Here is a 17359-nt window from a genome sequence, read left to right on the forward strand (position 1 = left end):
AGCTAATGAAACACAAACATAGCTGCAAGAAATGCATTGCTTCCACACTGAACACAATACCAACCCAATTTTTCATTTCCAGTCACATTGCCTTTACTTAGCTCTGTAAAATCTTAATGTCTAAAGTGTCTCAATTATGACACAGCATACTAGTGCCTCATCTTAGGCTGGATGTTAGGAAGAACTTCTTTATAGAAAGGGTGATTGACCATTGGAATGGGCTGCCCAGGAAGGTGGTGGAGTCACCATCACTGGAGGTGTCTAGGAAGGGACTGGATGAGGCACTTAGTGCCATGGTTTAGTTGATTAGATGGTGTTGGTTGATAGGTTGGACTTGAGGATCTCAAAGGTCTTTTCCAAACTGGTTAATTCTATTCTATTCTATTCTATTCTATTCTATTCTATTCTATTCTATTCTATTCTATTCTATTCTATTCTATTCCATTCCATTCCATTCCATTCCATTCCATTCCATTCCATTCCATTCCATTCCATTCCATTCCATTCCATCACTTGTCATAGAATCATAGAACAGAATCATAGAATCAATAAGGTTGGAAAACACCTCAAAGATCATCAAGTCCAACCCTGTCATTAGCTACAATACATATGACAAAGCAACTCCCAGTGAAAGGGTGTTCACCTGTGTTTAGGGCACTACAGTAGGGTCAGGTGTAAGTAGAGGCCAACTTTTTATACAGGCAACATTATTGTAATGCAGGGTATGTAGGCTCAGCAAAAAGTTTCTACTGGAAATCTTAACTGACATTTTCCTGATTTTGCCTCCTTGAGTCATGCTGGTAACATTTCCAAATCAGGCCTCCAACAGTGCCTAATTTTTGAAACCAAGATAATTAAAGAACTGGTTAATAAAGAACACTCTTTTGAGAAGAGCAATAATATTTCCTTTGTCATGCTAGTCAAGTGCACACTTGTGGAGGTGAAAATACAGAAATACATGGGGAAAACAGAGTCATGTGTGTTCTAGTCCCTGGGCACCATATTTGCATGCACTCTCTCAAATCGCTCTGGATGTCACTGACATCCAAAGACTCAGAGAAACACAGAACGCTAGGGGTTGGAAGGGACCTCCAGAGATCACCGAGTCCAGCCCCCTGCAAAGCAGGACCACTGAGGGCAGATCACACAGGAATGCATCCAAGCAGGTTTTGAAGATCTCTAGAGAAGGAGACTCCACAGCCTCTTTGGGCAGCCTGTTCCAGTGCTCCATCACCTTCACAATACAGAAGTGTTTTTTCTCACGCTGAGATGGAATTTTCTGTGTTTGAGTTTATGCCCCTTGGCCCCCTCTTGTCACTGCATATCACTGACAGGCAACTGGCTTCATCCTCCTGACAGCCACACTTCAGATATTTGTGGACATTGATAAGGTCCCCCCTCAGCCTTCTCCTCTCCAGACTTAACAGCCTCAGGTCTCTCAATTTTGTCTCTTAAGAGAGATAATTCAGTCTCTTAACCATCCTCATAGCTCTCCATTGAACTCTCTCAAGCAGTTCCTATCCCTCTTTAACTGGGGACCCCAGAACTGAACACAATATTCCAGATGTGTTCTAACTAGGACTGAGTTGAGGGGGAGAAGAATCTCCCTCAACCTGCTGGACATGCTCTTCTTAATGCAGCCAAGTATACTATTGGCCTTCTTGACCACCAGGGCACATTGTTTTCTCATTGGTAACTTACTACCAACCAAGACTCCAAGGTCCTTCTCTGTGGAGCTACTGGCTCTGTTCCTCTGCAGCTGCAGGAGGCAAGATGTTCTTTTCAACTTGTATCACTGAGAGGAAACCCCAGTCTCCTCCAAACTGGGATCAGTCTATTTCACCTCCTGGAGAGAAAACTTGAGCACTAGAATTCCAAAGCTCCAGTGAGAAGGGCAAGATTTACACTGATACGCTGATAACTGGTAACAGGAGAAACTGCACCACTAACCAAAGCAAGTTTGTCTAGGCTCTTCTTCCTCAAGTTGTGAAATTGGTTGCCCTGCTCTCCATAGAGTGACCTGAGCCTCTGTTACATAGTGACTTGAAAAGCATGAGAATTCTCTGTAATGTAAGCTTGCTTAGCAGGGAAGCATAACCCTCTGACCATAACACTACCATCAGATAGTCTCATTTTAAAATACTTTTAAGATTCAAATACTGTCTTTGCCTATGATAAAAAATAATTCTCTAATTCCTAGGAAAGAAGAGAGTGCTGCAGAAAAAGGCAAACCTTTGAACATTTTCAGACACCAGCTAGGTACTGATAAAATCACTTTCTCAATGCAGTCCAATCTAAACAGTAACCTGACAAGCAGCGGCAAACAAAAGAATCTGACTGACATTTCAACACTGCGATGGGAGAAACTTTCAAAAGCTGTTTCATTGAAAAGAAATGAAGTTTCCACCTGCAGCTTTGTGCATTTGGCAAGCAGAACTTCACCTCTGCAATGTTATTTTACAACAGGAAAAGAAAAAATGCATCCCGGAGTTAATCTCCCACTGACTGCAGTAGATTAGTAGCTTTGCCTGGATTTCATAGCTAACAAAAATTTGCAGCCACTATTTTACAGTACTGAGCAGCAAGTTCAGATAAACTCATTTAAAAAGGCAAGCACTTGAATAGTTCCTTCCCTCTACAGAGGAAATACAGACAAGGTTCCTTTCTGTTCAACATAATTCTCTCCTATGAACTGCTACAATAGTTTGCTTATAGATTGCTTTTCTGAGAAAGCTAAGGTCTTACAGTCTGCTTGACATGTACAATAGCTGCATATCTGTTTGTCTCTGGTGCTCACACACTACACAGTGCCCCACTATTAGCAGTAGGCAGAAAACTCCACACAGCCGCCAGGAGATGAGCTTTAAAGACAGCCACTTCCAAAAGTATAACACCAGGAAATGAACACACACCAGAAAATAAATGAACAAACAAAGCAACAACAACCACCAAAGTAACTGACCAACCAACTCTCCTCAAATGACAAACAGACAAACTTCAAAACCCCAACCCCAAAAGCCCCAAAGAAACAAAACCCCACAAAACAAAAACTTTTTAGCAAGTCTCTTGGAAAGGAGTGGGGAGTGAGGGGAAAAAACCACCAAAGTCACCTCTTCTTCCTCAAAATATTTTCAGGTTCCCTATCTGTGAAGCAAAATCTCTCAGGAAGCCCTTAAAAATGATTATTTCTTAATAAGCAGCCTCATAAGGAACTAAATCACAGTTTTCTTTCTAAGTGTTACTGGTTGCAGGAGACTGCAGATGTAAAATGCATTACAAAGCATAGTGGACTCAGGCAAGCATTTCTACAAAGGGAGAGGAATACAGGCAGTACAGGAACAGCTGTGTCAGTGTTCATTTGATTTTTAAGGCACTACAAAAGTTTTACATTCGATATAGAAGTATTCTTTGTCATGTATGCTCTGACTTTTCTTCCTGCAGCACTAACATACAAGTAAAATGCCAGTGTGACATGGGTCACCCTAGCAAGGAAAAGAAGAGATCCCTGCCAGCTCTGCCAATCTGCTGGACTTGCGGAGTCCAGGAGGAAGGAATAGTTAAACAAAGATTCACACAGCTTTGGAGTGTATTTCTCCTTCTGGTCGAAACTTCAATAAATCATATGTCTCTCCTTCAAAATGCACACAACCTGGCTTACAAAGTCAATCACTATTCAGTTATTAGGGGTGGATAAAAAAAGGAAAGCATAAAAGTTATTTCAAGACAGAACTGAAACCTTCCACCACCAGCACAGGGTGCTTCTAAGTCACTTTTTCTTTAAGATCTTAAACCACAAACCTGCACAATGCTGTCTAAACTATTATTTACAGTTATTTAGTTTCATGGTCCTTCTCAGTAGAGCCACAATATACCATGAAAACATTTCAGCTTGCTTTATTCAAGAGCTTTAAAGTTACTCTCTTGTACCTGGACCTTGCTCTGCTGCCCGATATTTCTTTTCATCTTTTCTATTATCTGTAACCATTCCTAACAAGTTATAAGCAAATTTCCATGGTAAAACACAAACATTAAGACAAGAAACACCACACATTAAACCAAGAAAAAAGAAATCCCCACAACAGAGTAACAAACAAAACCCCAGAAAGTTGTCATAGCTACTTGCCTCTTGGCAATTTCTGAGCATTTCCCAGGCTTAGTGCAATATATCCACAGAAAAGGAGTAAGACCAATCTTGGCATCATGGTCACAAACCCAGCCTCGAACTGGGAATGATCCTGACAGGTAGCACACAAAAGTACTGCAGCTGCATTTATGTGAACTGTTCTCTCTGTGACAAGAGGCAGCAACACTTTGACACAAGCTTAGTTTACACAGTGGGAGGAGACAGGATGACATCATTCACTCCCACTGGAAAAGGAGAATTAGCATTTTAAAAGAAATAATAGAAAATTATCAGGCTCCCCCTGCAATCATCTTCTGGGGTGTGGGACAAGGTCTTTCCACCACTCAGGATAGGAGATTACCATCTGGCCACTTCCATTTCCTGCAAATAAACCCAGGAATATCAAAATCTCTGTTAACTGAAAACTGAACTGAGAGATGTTTTTACTGTTTTGTCCGAGCAAGCTGGAATCAAAATGCAAAAAACAACATTCCAGGTACTCAGAAAACTCTGTGCTCCCTATTTTTGCAATCTCAAGGCTTTGCTGAAGATTATTTTAGGCTGGCTATGGATTTCATCCAGGCAAAATAAATACTAGTTTCATTTGACACAACATTACAAACAGGTATGGCAAATATCTATTCAGTGAAAGATCTGTGATGGAAAAAAAATTAAATGTCTTTCCCCCCCCCCCCCCCTTCTTCTTCTTGTTTCTAACTTTGGCATTTTAAAACTATTTTTTATTTTGCCCTTCCATATATGCCTGGGGAGTCCATGGGCACAATGCACACTGAAAGCAAAAATGCAGTGCATCTCCTTCCTGGGGCTAGGTCATCTCATCATGATAAAAACAAACAAACAAACAAACAAACAAGCAAACAAACAAACAAACTAGTAATGATCCTAAAGAGAAACCCAAGGAATTTCAGTCATCTCTTTTAATCTATAGCTATAACAAAACCAGCTTGGCCATCTAAATGTTTTCCAGCCTCTTCACACCCCCCTTAATTCTGACAAAGGAAAACATTTTGGGATTCACTAACTGAAATATGGGAAGAGCAAGCTATTTAGTCTCCTTGGAATCAATATTTGTAGGGTGGACCAGGGGATGCTTGAGGTCCTTTCCAACTTGGTCTTCTGTGACTCTGAGTGACTTCCCCAAATCCCCAAACGCCATTACCTAAGGATCTTGGGATGATTCATATCCTGAATGTGAACACTACAAACAAATAAATGCAACAGGTACAACCTGAATATGATGAAAAAAATGTTTAAAACATAGAATAATAGAATCAATAAGGTTGGGAAAGACCTCAGAGATCATCAAGTCCAACCTGTCACCCAACACCTCATGACTAACCAAACCATGGCACCAAGTGCCACGTCCAATCCCTTTTTGAACACCTCCAGGGACAGTGACTTTTAAAACTTGCTCCAGAAAGTATGTCCTAATTTTTCCTCTTAAAAATTAATAAATAAGATGGAATTTGTTGGAATAGACTCTCAGGACGAGTAATGGGGAAAATGACTTCTCAGTCGCACAGAGCTGTCTTTGTATTGCCATAAAATGGACTCTATTGGTTCACTCTCCCTTTAAAGATCATACAACACCTTTCAACACAAAATACCAAGGCCCTCTTCTATCTCAAAATCTCAAGTTGGCTACTTAACAAAATGGCATTTATCCCCATTCTCAGAGATAAACATGCTCTCATTCCTTGGGGGTTGGAACTAGGCGATCTTCAGGGTGCCTTCCAGCCTAAACCCATTTTATGAATCTATAAACCACTTGCTTCACTGTGGGACTTACACCTTTCCTCTTCTTCGTATGCATTATCCACGCAATTCATTGTTATACAGTACACAGAGACATTTAACCTTTCCCTTGAAAACTTAGTAGACTATCCAGGTCTCTTTCCCTCTAATCATTCCTGTAGAAAACAACCCTGATCATCCCAGAGTTCAAAAACTCATGTCATGATGAATTTCCTGCTGTCTTATCAAGCATGTGCATCATGAGGAGCAATTCTGGTTCCATATGCAGATGCAAGTGTAAATTAATGTGAAATACATGCTGAGAGAAAAACCAGTAATACAATATTCTCTTACACTTTTCCAATTTCATAGAATCATAGAATGGTTTGAGTTGAAAGGGAGCTCTAAAGGTCAACTAGTCCAACCCCCTCTGTAGTAAGCAGGGACATCGTCAACTAGATCAGGTTGCCCAGAGCCCTCACCTTGAATATCTCCAGGGATGGGGCTCATCTACTTCCCTGGGCAACCTGCTCCAGTGTTTCACTACCCTTGTGGCAAAGAACTTGATCCTAACATTCAATCTAAATCTACTCTTCTCTAGTTTGAAGCCATTGCCCCTTATCCTATCACTACAGGCCTTTGTAAATAGTCGCTCTCCATTCCTCTTGTAGACCCCCTTCAGATACTGGATGGTCATTATTAGGTCTCCCAGGAGCCTTCTCTGCTCCAGGCTGAACAACCCCATCTCCCTCAGCCTGTCTTTGTAGCAAAGGTGCTCCAAACCTCCAATCATTTTTGCAGCCCTCCTCTGGACCTGCTCCATCAAGCCCATGTCCTTTCTGTACGTTCCCCACGACTGCATCACTGGTGTGATCAGGGATTCTGTCCACTCTCTACAGAACAGACCTTTCTTAGGAAGCCAGTCATACAACAAACCTAACCAAACAAACCAACCCAATGAAACAAACAAACAAACCCAAAACCAAACCAAGAAAACAGAAATTAAACAAAACTACAACAAAAATAAATAATATTAAAAAAAAAACATCAAAAATCAAACCAAACCAATAAACCAAACAAAACCACCCAACAAAAGAAGCCCAGCCCAAACAAAACCAAAGAAAGAAACCAAACACAGTAGCTTCTGTTTTCCTTATTCCTTAATCCTTCTACTGTTTACTGGATGCTGACTACTGCAGTGAAAAAGCAAACATGGGAACAGAAGGGAGTTCCTGGGACTTGAATCACTATCCTGTGCTACTGGATGCTTCCATACCACCATTTGACTGTCAGCTTTCTCCTTTTCTTAGAGGGCTGCTACACAATCTCTATTTAAACAGACAACATCTGGGTTCAGTTCACAGAAATAAAAACTGTGTATAATACCTCTCAGTAGAAATTTATCTAGTCCAGAGGTTCCTCAGGTTTCTCTCACCCACACAATCCTTGAGTATCATTACCCATCCTTTGATCCCTCAACAGGAAAAGAGTAACAGATTCAGTTAAAGACAGTTTTGTGTTATTATACCTTTAGCAAAGTTAAGTGCAGCTATGAAAAATCTTAGACACATCAAATTTGTTCAGGAAAAGTCAAAACCTCTGATCCCTTAATGACTGTGTTGATAGGTTGGATTCGATGATCCTCTAGGTCCTTTCCAACCTAAGTTATACTGTGATACTGAGATACTGTGACTCCTCTCCAGCACCAAATTAGTGCCTAAGTAACAAATCCGGGTACTCAAAGTTTACTTGCTTACCTCGACTTTAGCTTAGTCTCTCTGGGGGAGATCTCAAGAACAGAGATTCCAACAAGATGGTATCACAGCTAGGCTGGGAGCAGAGCATAACTTTTCTAGTTCTATTTTAATAGTTCCCAGACCAGCAAGTGCAGTGAAAACAAGAGCATGGGAAGGAAAAGAAAAAGGTTGGGGTAAGAAGCAGGGAAGAGCAGCAGACAGAATCTTACATTTTGTTTCCAAATACAAATATGGTTTTGTTGAGATTTGGGCTGAGTTCCAATTCACCTATCATTCTTGATTATTTTGACAAGCAAAAGCCAAGGTGACTCAACTCCTTACTGTTCTAATTTAAAGCAGGAAGACTGTGTGAAGCCTAATCTTGAAAACCAAAATCCTGCCTTAACTCTGAAAGGCACAATAATGCCATACTGAGCTCTCTGAGAGTAAGGACTTAACTTGCAGTATACTCGATCTGTCTTTTTCACAGCATTGCTGGTTGGCAATGCACCTTTCACCAGTTCTGCCAACTATTTGAGAAGTGCCTTTGTCATAAAATATTCTATGTAAATGTTAATTATGATTATCATCCTCTTGTGCATGACTCAGTTGCTGGACTATTTCTCTCGTAAATGTCCCGGGATCTCCTCGGAAGGCCTTCAGGAAGAGAGATGCCAAAGAAGGTTCTTTCAGATGTGTTGCTTAGAAAAAAAAAAAAAAAAGAGAGGAAAAGGAAAATTAAAACAAATGAAAAAAAAAAAGGAAAACCAGAACTCTACTTTCTGAGAGCCTGCAATCACTTCTTCTTCCCCACTTCCCCCTCTTACTTTGGGGGGAGCTGGGATTGTTTAGCCTGGAGAAGAGAAGGCTCAGGGGAGACCTCATTGCCCTCTGCAACTACCTGAAAGGTGGTTGTAGCCGGGTGGGGGTTGGTCTCTTCTCCCAGGCAACCAGCACCAGAACAAGAGGACACAGTCTCAAGCTGTGCCAGGGGAGGTTTAGACTCGAGGTGAGGAGAAAGTTGTTGGTCATTGGAATGTGCTGCCCAGGGAGATGGTGGAGTCGCCGTCCCTGGAGGCGTTCAAGGGGAGCTTGGACGTGGCACTTGGTGCCATGGTCTAGTCATGGGGTCTGCGTTTATAGGTTGGACTCGATGATCCTCGAGGTCTCTTCCAACCTTAGTGACACTGTGATACTGTGATACTTTGATAAGCAGAGTTTTGAACTTGCACACTACCAAAAATACAGAGTCACGTGCTGATCTATTAGTTGAAAGATAAACACATAAGAATGACAATGTCAGTACATTCTGGTCTCCTGATCCCAAACTGAGTTCCAGATGTCCAAATTAATGGGATCAGAGACAAAGTGAGTGAAAACAAACACACAAACAAACAAACAAAAGATCCCCACACCTCAAATGGGATGGACAGAAGGGTTGGTTCTTGTGGCATTTTGTTACGTGGTTCATCTAACTGCTCCAAGTGCCACTCATTTGGCACTTTGAATTTCAGGCAGTGACTCATCTTTGCTAACAGGCTGTGCATTTCACCAAATGACACGGAGCAAGGTAACAAAAGTGCTTGTTTATCTTCTCTATGAATTGACTTACTGCATTGCTTTCTTTGTAACTCCACCTAGTGCCGCTCACTTCTGTAGTTTCAACAACATTATCATGACCTACCACATAGAGAATCAATGTGATTCCAGGTGTTTAACTCTGCCACACCTCCCTGACCTCAATATTTTGTATTATTTTGCATATTTTGCCTTCTTAAATTATTGCTTAAGAGCTGGGTCTTGAAAGACTCCATCCACGTCCTGTGTTGCCACAGAGGGGAGCCTGCACAGTCTCACTAGGCTCCTGCTCCATTGCTTGTCCATTCTCACAGGAAAACCACTTTTCACTTTTAATCAGCCTAAACATTTGATTCAGCTTGTGCCCATTTTGTCTCATGTTCACACTGTGAGGAGCCCAGCTCTGTCTTCTTGGCAACCTCCTTGGAAGCACTGGAATGGCTGTTGTTAGGTCTCCTGAAGCTCTCTCTTCTGACTGAGTCCAGTGTCTCAGCCTGCCTTCACAGGCCATGTGCTCCAGACTGACCATCCTGGTTACCCCACACTGAACTTCAGTTCATGGATGTCTGTTCTGTGTTTGAGGGTAGAATGAGAGACCAACACTAGACTCTATCTGTATATGTGGTCCAACAAGTGGTGAGTAGTGGGGTATAATTGCTTTCCTGTGTACTGGTCATGCACCCATTTCATGCTCATTCCACTTTTATCATCTGTGTAGGGTGTGATATTTTAACTACTGTCCTCTGAGCCCAAGTATCCAACCACTCACCCAACCAATTGATACAAACCACTTAAATAGGTGTGTATTCCATAAAATATATATGCTAGCACACATTATTAAGAATCTAGCTTCTTTGTGCAAGCACTGCATATATATAACATTTCTTTGAAGAGTTTCATGTCTGAAGGCTTCTCCTTCATTGTTTTATCAGCTGAAATATGCTTGCTTAACCCCAGAGAGCACCTACAGCAAATACCTTACCTGTCCTTTGAAGCTCTACACAATTACTTGGTACTGAAGGTATTGCTGCCTCTGAAGAAGACTGCCTTCATCTTTACCACAGTGAACACATTTGTGCCACTTTAGATGATTAGCATGAATACAGGTTCTGTATTACTGCCATACTCTGCAACATTCCTTCCAAACATGTTCAGTCTATGCCTCTCCTGCTATCATCTCTCTAAATATTTACCACACTTAAACAGAATCTGATGAAGCTGAAAGGCAGGCAGAAACAAAAAGTAGCAGTAATTAATCTCTCTCCAACACTGTAACAGTATGAGTTGAAGTATTTATCAGTTTTCATGGAATTAGGGTTAATTTAGGAAATCCTAAATTAGAATCTCAGAATTGCCTGGTTGAAACAGACCTTAAGGTCATCAAGTCCAACCACAACTCTTAGACCATGGCTGTAAGCTCTTTATCCAAACATCTTTTAAACACCTCCAAGAATGGTGACTCCACTACTTCCCTGGGAAACCTTTTCCAGTGTCTTCTTTGGTGAAGAAATTCTGCCTTATAACCAACCTAAACTTCCCCTGGCACAACTTGAGTTCATTTCCTCTTGTCCTATCAGTATTATTCTACAGTATATTACTGTAAACATGCTCAAAATGTGGGCAAAGATTTTAAGCATCAGTATGAGCTTCACAGTGCACACTGCACTGTCTTTCACCATTCTGTTTACAATCTTCCTCTGCAGAAGTCAGCCTCTCCATGTCTCTTTCAGTCCCTCTCCACAGTGTGTTCTGATTTGTGAAGATAATGTAAGATCACAGCCTTGATTAGCGAACTCAGATGTGGGGTCTGGAGTCTATTACTACACACTAGGATGGGATACAAAAAGTCTGGGTTTACATTTGGAACATGAATGTTGATGCCAATGGTAATTTTCTTGTGAAGATGAGATGTCTGTCTTGAGCACAGGAGCACCCATCTCTGAAGGTAATATGAAGGGCTAATGATTAACTGCTCTGGTGTTATCCAGTTTATATTAGAGTGGTTTTGTACAGGCATGGACACCACACGTTGTATCACATGCCTCTGATGCAGATTTAGTTTATTGCAGATCATTGCCACAGGGAAACTACTATTCCACATCAAATGGTACCTCTTCCTCAGTTCTCACTTCCTAATCACAGAATCATAGAATTGTTTTGGTTGGAAAAAACCTCTAAGATCATCAAGTCCAACCATCAACTTAACACCACCATGGCTATGAAACCATGGTCCAAAGTGCCATGTCCACACATTTCTTGAACACCTCTATGGATGGTGACTCCACCACCTCCCTGGTCAGCCTGTTCCAATGCCTGACCACTGTTTCAGGAAAGAAAGTCTTCCTAATATCCAACCTAAACTTCCCCTGGCACAATTTCAGGCCATTTCCTCTCACACAGAATCACAGAATGCCAGGGGCTGGAAGGGACCTCAAAAGATCATCCAGTCCAACCCCCCTGCGAGGAGGATCACCTGCACCAGATCACACAGGCACGCCTCCAGGTGGATTTTGAATATCTCCAAAGAGGGAGACTCCACAACAACCCTGGGCAGCCTGTTCCCTGTCACCCTATCACCCTCAAAGTGAAAAAATTTTTCCTCATGTTTACATGGAACTTCCTGTGTGTGAACTTCCACCCACTGCCCCTTGTCCTGTCATTGGGCATTACTGAGCAGAGCCTGGCTCCATCCTCTTGACACTCATTCTTTATATATTTGTAAGCATTAATGAGGTCACCCTTCACTCTTCTCTAAGCTAAAAAGCCCCAGCTCCTTCAGTCCCTCCTCATAAGGGTTCTATCACCTGAGACTAACCCCCCACCTCATTCTAATCTCCTTTAAGGGAGGTGTAGAGAGCAATGATGTCTGCCTTTCTGACCTCCTCCACTAAATCAGCCCAAAGAGACACCACACGCTTCCTTATTTATCAACTCAGCCCCAAGTTTTCTGTGCCCTCCGGATTCTCCTACAGCTCCCATCCAAACCCTCACCCCAAGCGCTCCAACGCTCCGCACCAGAGATGTCACTTCTGGCCGCTAGGGGGCACCCTCGGGACAACTTTCAGCGTTCCCGAGGCGTCTGACCTCGGCTGAGGCGAAACCACCTGTCCCACCCAACGCAGCGATCCGTCACACGGAGAGCAGGGCAGGGGGGGTAGCAGGGACCGGGATGCAGAATTATATTCCAAGGTCAGCAAACATAAATGTGCTTCAGAGCTCAGAATCACACCGCATCACAGAACGGTAGGGGTTGGAAGGGACCTCTGGAGATCACCCAGTCTAGCCCCCCACTGCCAAAGCAGGATCGCCTAGGGCAGGACATACAGGGACACAATCAAATGGGTCTTGAAAGTCTCCAGAGAAGGAAATTCCACAACCCCTCTGGGCAGCCTGGCCCAGTGCTCTGGCACCCTCACAGCACAGAAATTTTTCCTCATGTTGCGGTGGAACTTCCCGTGTTCCAGTCTGTGCCCCTTGCCCCACATCCTATCACTGGCCACCAGTGAAAAGGGACTGGCCCCTTCTTTACACCCACCCTTCAGGTATCTGTAAGTATTGATCAGATCCCTTCTCAGCCTTCTCTTCTCCAGACTAAACAGCCTCAGATCTCTCAGCCTTTCCTCATCAGACAGAGGTTACAGTCCCTTCATCATCCTCATAACCCCCATAGGGTGCTCTCCAGTAGTTCCTTGTGTTTTGAACCGGGGAGCCCAGAACTGAGCACAATACTCAGGGGTGACTGATGGCTATTTGTTAGCTTTGTACACCAGAGTCCAGCCAGCATATGTCCATAGAGGACAGCACAGAGATACAAGAGTTAGCTCTCAAGGAGTTTGGTAAACAATCTAAAGAACCAGGAGTAGAATGGGATTTTGAGAGAACTGTGGTTTTATCTGAATGGTGCTGCCCTGCACAAAGTAATCCATGTCTCTCAGAAAGGACAACTAGATGGGACACAGTGCTCCTTGTTCAGTGTACCACAGCCAGCAACTGCAAGCAGCTACTCTCAACACCTGCTTGGTCCTGTTGGGGTTTCTTTGTGTCTCTGTTTCATTATGTCCTCAGCATAAAACTCCAAGTACAGAACAGACATGGAGACTAAACTGTTCTTTGGATAAATAAGTTACCCCTTGCGACAAAGCAATGCAAAAGAAAAAATAAATCCTTTGACTTCAAATAGAAACTTTTGTTCTCTCCACCTCTATCAGTGCAATTCAGCACAGGAAAAAGAAATGATAATAATAAATCAGAGTATAATTAAAAGTTTAAGTTTGCCTCACTACAGTTGGGCCAATCACTTAAATGCAACTCAGGACCAAATCTGGCCCACTCCAGGGACAGCAGGTGCAGCCTGAAGCTGTGCCCGTTTCCCTCTCCCCTCCCTTTCCTGACATCAGTCATTCAAACATTCAGACAGAAAGCCAGGGGAAGCCCTGGAAATAACTAGAGCAAATTGTAAGAGCAAAACGTTTCCAGCTTTGATGAAAAACAGTGAAGTTGTCTTAAAGTTCGATATAGGCAGACCACCAGATTCTCAGTTTCATCACAGGGTACTTATTTTCTTGGTATAAGAAAATGATTTCTTTGGCTAGGAGGCAGAGATTTGATGAATACATGCAAAGACAGGAGGGAAATAATTCATGTTTGTTCCTCTCTCCTTATGAGTCATTTTGGCCTAAAACATATCTTCCAGAAACTTTTTGGCTGAATGTGGGTCTATTAGTTTACAATCAACATCTAGTTCAGAATACTGTGAATAACTTTCAAGTGTGATTGCCTGTCACTACGGCGCACCTCATTTGAACATATAAAACCCACTAGAAGCTGTATGCTTCATTTTAAGCTGAGAAAGGCACTTAATGGTCAGCATTTACTCTAAATTGGACAGCAAAATTATTTAAAACAATTTGCAATGTACATATTCCTGCCTTTAGTGGTCACAATTATCCTCTGTACCCAGGGACAGGAAAAAAGAAGGTATGTGTCCAGTTCTGGGCCCCTCACTTTAAGAAGGATATTGAGACACTTGAACGTGTCCAGAGAAGGGCAACGAGGCTGGGGAGAGGCCTTGAGCACAGCCCTGTGAGGAGAGGCTGAGGGAGCTGGGATTAGCCTGGAGACGAGGAGGCTCAGGGGAGACCTTATTGCTCTCTACAACTGCCTGAAAGGTGGTTGTAGCCAGGAGGGGGTTGGTCTCTTCTGCCAGGCAACCAGCACCAGAACAAGAGGACGCGGTCTCAAGCTGTGCCAGGGGAAGTTTAGGCTCAAGGTGAGGAGAAAGTTCTTCCCAGAGAGAGTTGTTAGCTGTTGGAATGTGCTGCCCAGGGAGCTGGTGGAGTCACCATCTCTGGAGGTGTTCAAGAGGGGATTGGACGTGGCACTTGGTGCCATGGTTTAGCCATGAGGTCTGTGGTAACAGGTTGGACTCGATGACCTTTGAGGTCTCTTCCAACCTTGGTGTTTCTGTGTTTCTGTGATTCTGTGAATGCAAGATGCAAGATTCCATTCACCCACAGCGAGCCAGTGACATCCCAATATGTGCTGCAAGTGTAAAGGGGTCACACAAAAAAAGAAAAGAAAGGAAGAAAAAAGAAGATAAAGACAGCAGAAAGGGAGAAAGGCAATTTCTTGGTGCTATCAGTGCATGCAGAAACCCAAATGAGCTCAATCGTGGGTTAGAGGTTTCTCAATCTACCAACTTCCCCCATCCCCCCCATCCTTTCTTCTATAGAAGAACTGAAAAAAGTCAAACATGACATGGACTGCAGTTTGCAGAAATTCCTCAGGCATTGGTTATGCACTTTCCACAGATGTTAGCTGTTTTCAAATGGAAATTACAGTGTCAGACATTATTTTCTCAGAAAAACAGTTTTAAACTCTTTTGATCAGAAGAGATTTAGCTCAGTTTCAGCTAGCCCTCTGGGAGCAGCATTTGGATGTGAAAAGACAAAAGCTTGTCAAGCAACATGACAATAGAAAAACTGGAGATATATTCTGTGATATGAAAGCAGGGAAAGAGAATGGTGGGAAGAAATGCGTGAGGACCATAGGGATTTTCCAAAGGAGCATGTAAGGCAGCAGCCAATAAACTGACAAAGCATACAACAGCACTTATTTCCCAAACAGCATTTAGTCTCTAAGGTACAAAAAGGGTTTTTCTAGCTTTCAAAACAACTAACATAGTTGCCAACTGTTACTCAATGCATCATCATGCTAAGGGGGCTGTGGGGGAGGAGAGAGACAGAGAGCTTTTATCCTCTACAAGACTAACCAAAACGGTTCAGTTCAAACTAAAGACTTAATTTCAGTCACAGTTCTCTCCTGCAGGGCAGTGTACAACTGGATGAATGTCAAAATCAGTGTACAAAAATGTGCATGAACCTGCTGTTTTAAGATCTTAGAATCACAGACTCATAGAACTGTTGCTGTTGGCGGAGACCTTTGAGCTCATCAAGCCTAAATTCTCGCCTACAGCTTGCTACTCTACTGCTAAGCCGCTGCCACTAAACCATGTCCTCAGCACCACATCCATGAAGCTTTTAAATGCCTCCAGGGATGGTGACTCCACCACCCTCCTGGGCAGCTTGTTCCTATGGCTGATAACCCTTTCAGTGAAGACTTTTTTCTTACTATCCAACCTGAACCTCCTCTGACACAACTTGAAGCTCTTTTCTCTTGTCCTGTCACTTGTTGCATGTGAGAAGACTCTGACCTCCACCTCACTCCAACTTCCTTTCAGGCAGTTGTAGAGGAAGATGAGGTCTCTCTTCAGCCTCTTCTTCTGAAAGCTAAACAGCCCCAGTTTCCCCAGCTGTTTCTCATAGTGCTTGTGCTCAGTGCTCCTCACCAGCTTAGTCACACTTCTCTGGATACACTCCAGCATGTCAGTGCTCTTCTTGTAGTAAGGGACCCAAAGCTGTGCAGTGTTGGAATCCAGACAAAAATGGTCAAGCACAAGTTATACCTTTGTCTCTTTCTAGCTTTTACTGAAGGTTGAAAATGGCTCTCACTACACAGGAGACAGGGCTACATGGTAGAAGTCATCTGTTGCCTTATAGACCACACGACTGCCCATAACAAGTGTGATATTGCTCATAAATTGTCTGCACACTCCTCCTGAAATCCAGTCTGTATTGTGACTAGCCTAGAAAACTGCCAAAAAATACTTGCCTGAGATGATACACTTGTGTGATTATTATGCAGGCTTCTTGCAGTAGTGAGAATGGAAGGAGAACTTTAAAAAGGAAAAGCTATAACCATCTTGAGGAAATCTAACAGCAAAGAAGGCAAGACAGGGATATAAAAATATTTGCCAGAAAATGAGCAATTTACTTATACACACCCATTATGACATCAGATGTTGTGCTGCAAGTCACTGTTAATGAGTTTTAAGAGCAGAGGTTTCATCATTGACTGAAATGATTCCAAGCTTCATAAGATCTTCCCAATTGTTCAAACTGGTACTCAGTAGCTCTAAAATCCATGCATAATAAAACCAGCGATAGTAGGTCAGGAGGAGTAATAAAAGTAATGTGGAATCTTTGGAAGTTTACAGAGAGATTCAACAACCCATAATTTTATAAGGCCAAGATTTTAAATACCAACACCTGCTTTTGCAGTCAGGAACTTCATACTCTGGAGAAGGACTAGCAGATGTTTCATAGTTTCATAGTTTCATTCAGGGTTGGAAGGGACCACAAGGATCATCTAGTTCCAACCCCCCTGCCATGGGCAGGGACACCCCACACTAGATCAGGCTGGCCACAGCCTCATCCAGCCTGGGCTTAAACACCTCCAGGGACGGGTCCTCGACCACCTCCCTGGACAACCCATTCCAGGGTTTCACCACTCTCATGGGGAAGAACCTCCTCCTCACATCCAGCCTGAATCTCCCCACCTCCAGCTTCATTCCATTCCCCCTAGTCCTATCACTACCTGAGATCCTGAGCAGTCCCTCCCCAGCCTTCCTGTAGGCCCCCTTCAGATACTGGAAGGCCACAATTAGGTCACCTCGGAGCCTTCTCTTCTGCAGACTGAACAGCCCCAACTCCTTCAGTCTGTCCTCATAGGAGAGGTGCTCCAGCCCTCTGATCATCCTTGTGGCCCTTCTCTGGACGTGCTCCAGCACCTCCACATCCCTCTTGTAATAGGGGCTCCAGAACTGGAC

The 17359-nt window shown here is 43.0% G+C and overlaps 1 protein-coding gene across 12 annotated transcripts in view; it reads right to left on the reverse strand.

Annotated features, from left to right (window-relative positions):
• ABI3BP (ABI family member 3 binding protein) overlaps positions 1–4307 on the reverse strand; it is a 155852-nt gene extending 151545 nt beyond the window's left edge. For all 12 annotated transcript variants that reach the window (XM_068160688.1, XM_068160693.1, XM_068160691.1 and 9 more), the window contains exon 1: positions 4124–4307. In XM_068160688.1, coding sequence (XP_068016789.1) covers positions 4124–4202 — 79 coding nt within the window. In that variant the 5' untranslated portion in view covers positions 4203–4307. The remainder of the gene's footprint in view (positions 1–4123) is intronic.
• Positions 4308–17359: the final 13052 nt, after the last annotated feature.

The sequence above is a fragment of the Melanerpes formicivorus genome, unplaced genomic scaffold (genome assembly GCF_026170545.1).
Source record: "Melanerpes formicivorus ecotype bairdi unplaced genomic scaffold, bMelFor1.0.p_v2 SCAF_51, whole genome shotgun sequence".
In the NCBI taxonomy this organism is placed as follows: domain Eukaryota; kingdom Metazoa; phylum Chordata; class Aves; order Piciformes; family Picidae; genus Melanerpes; species Melanerpes formicivorus.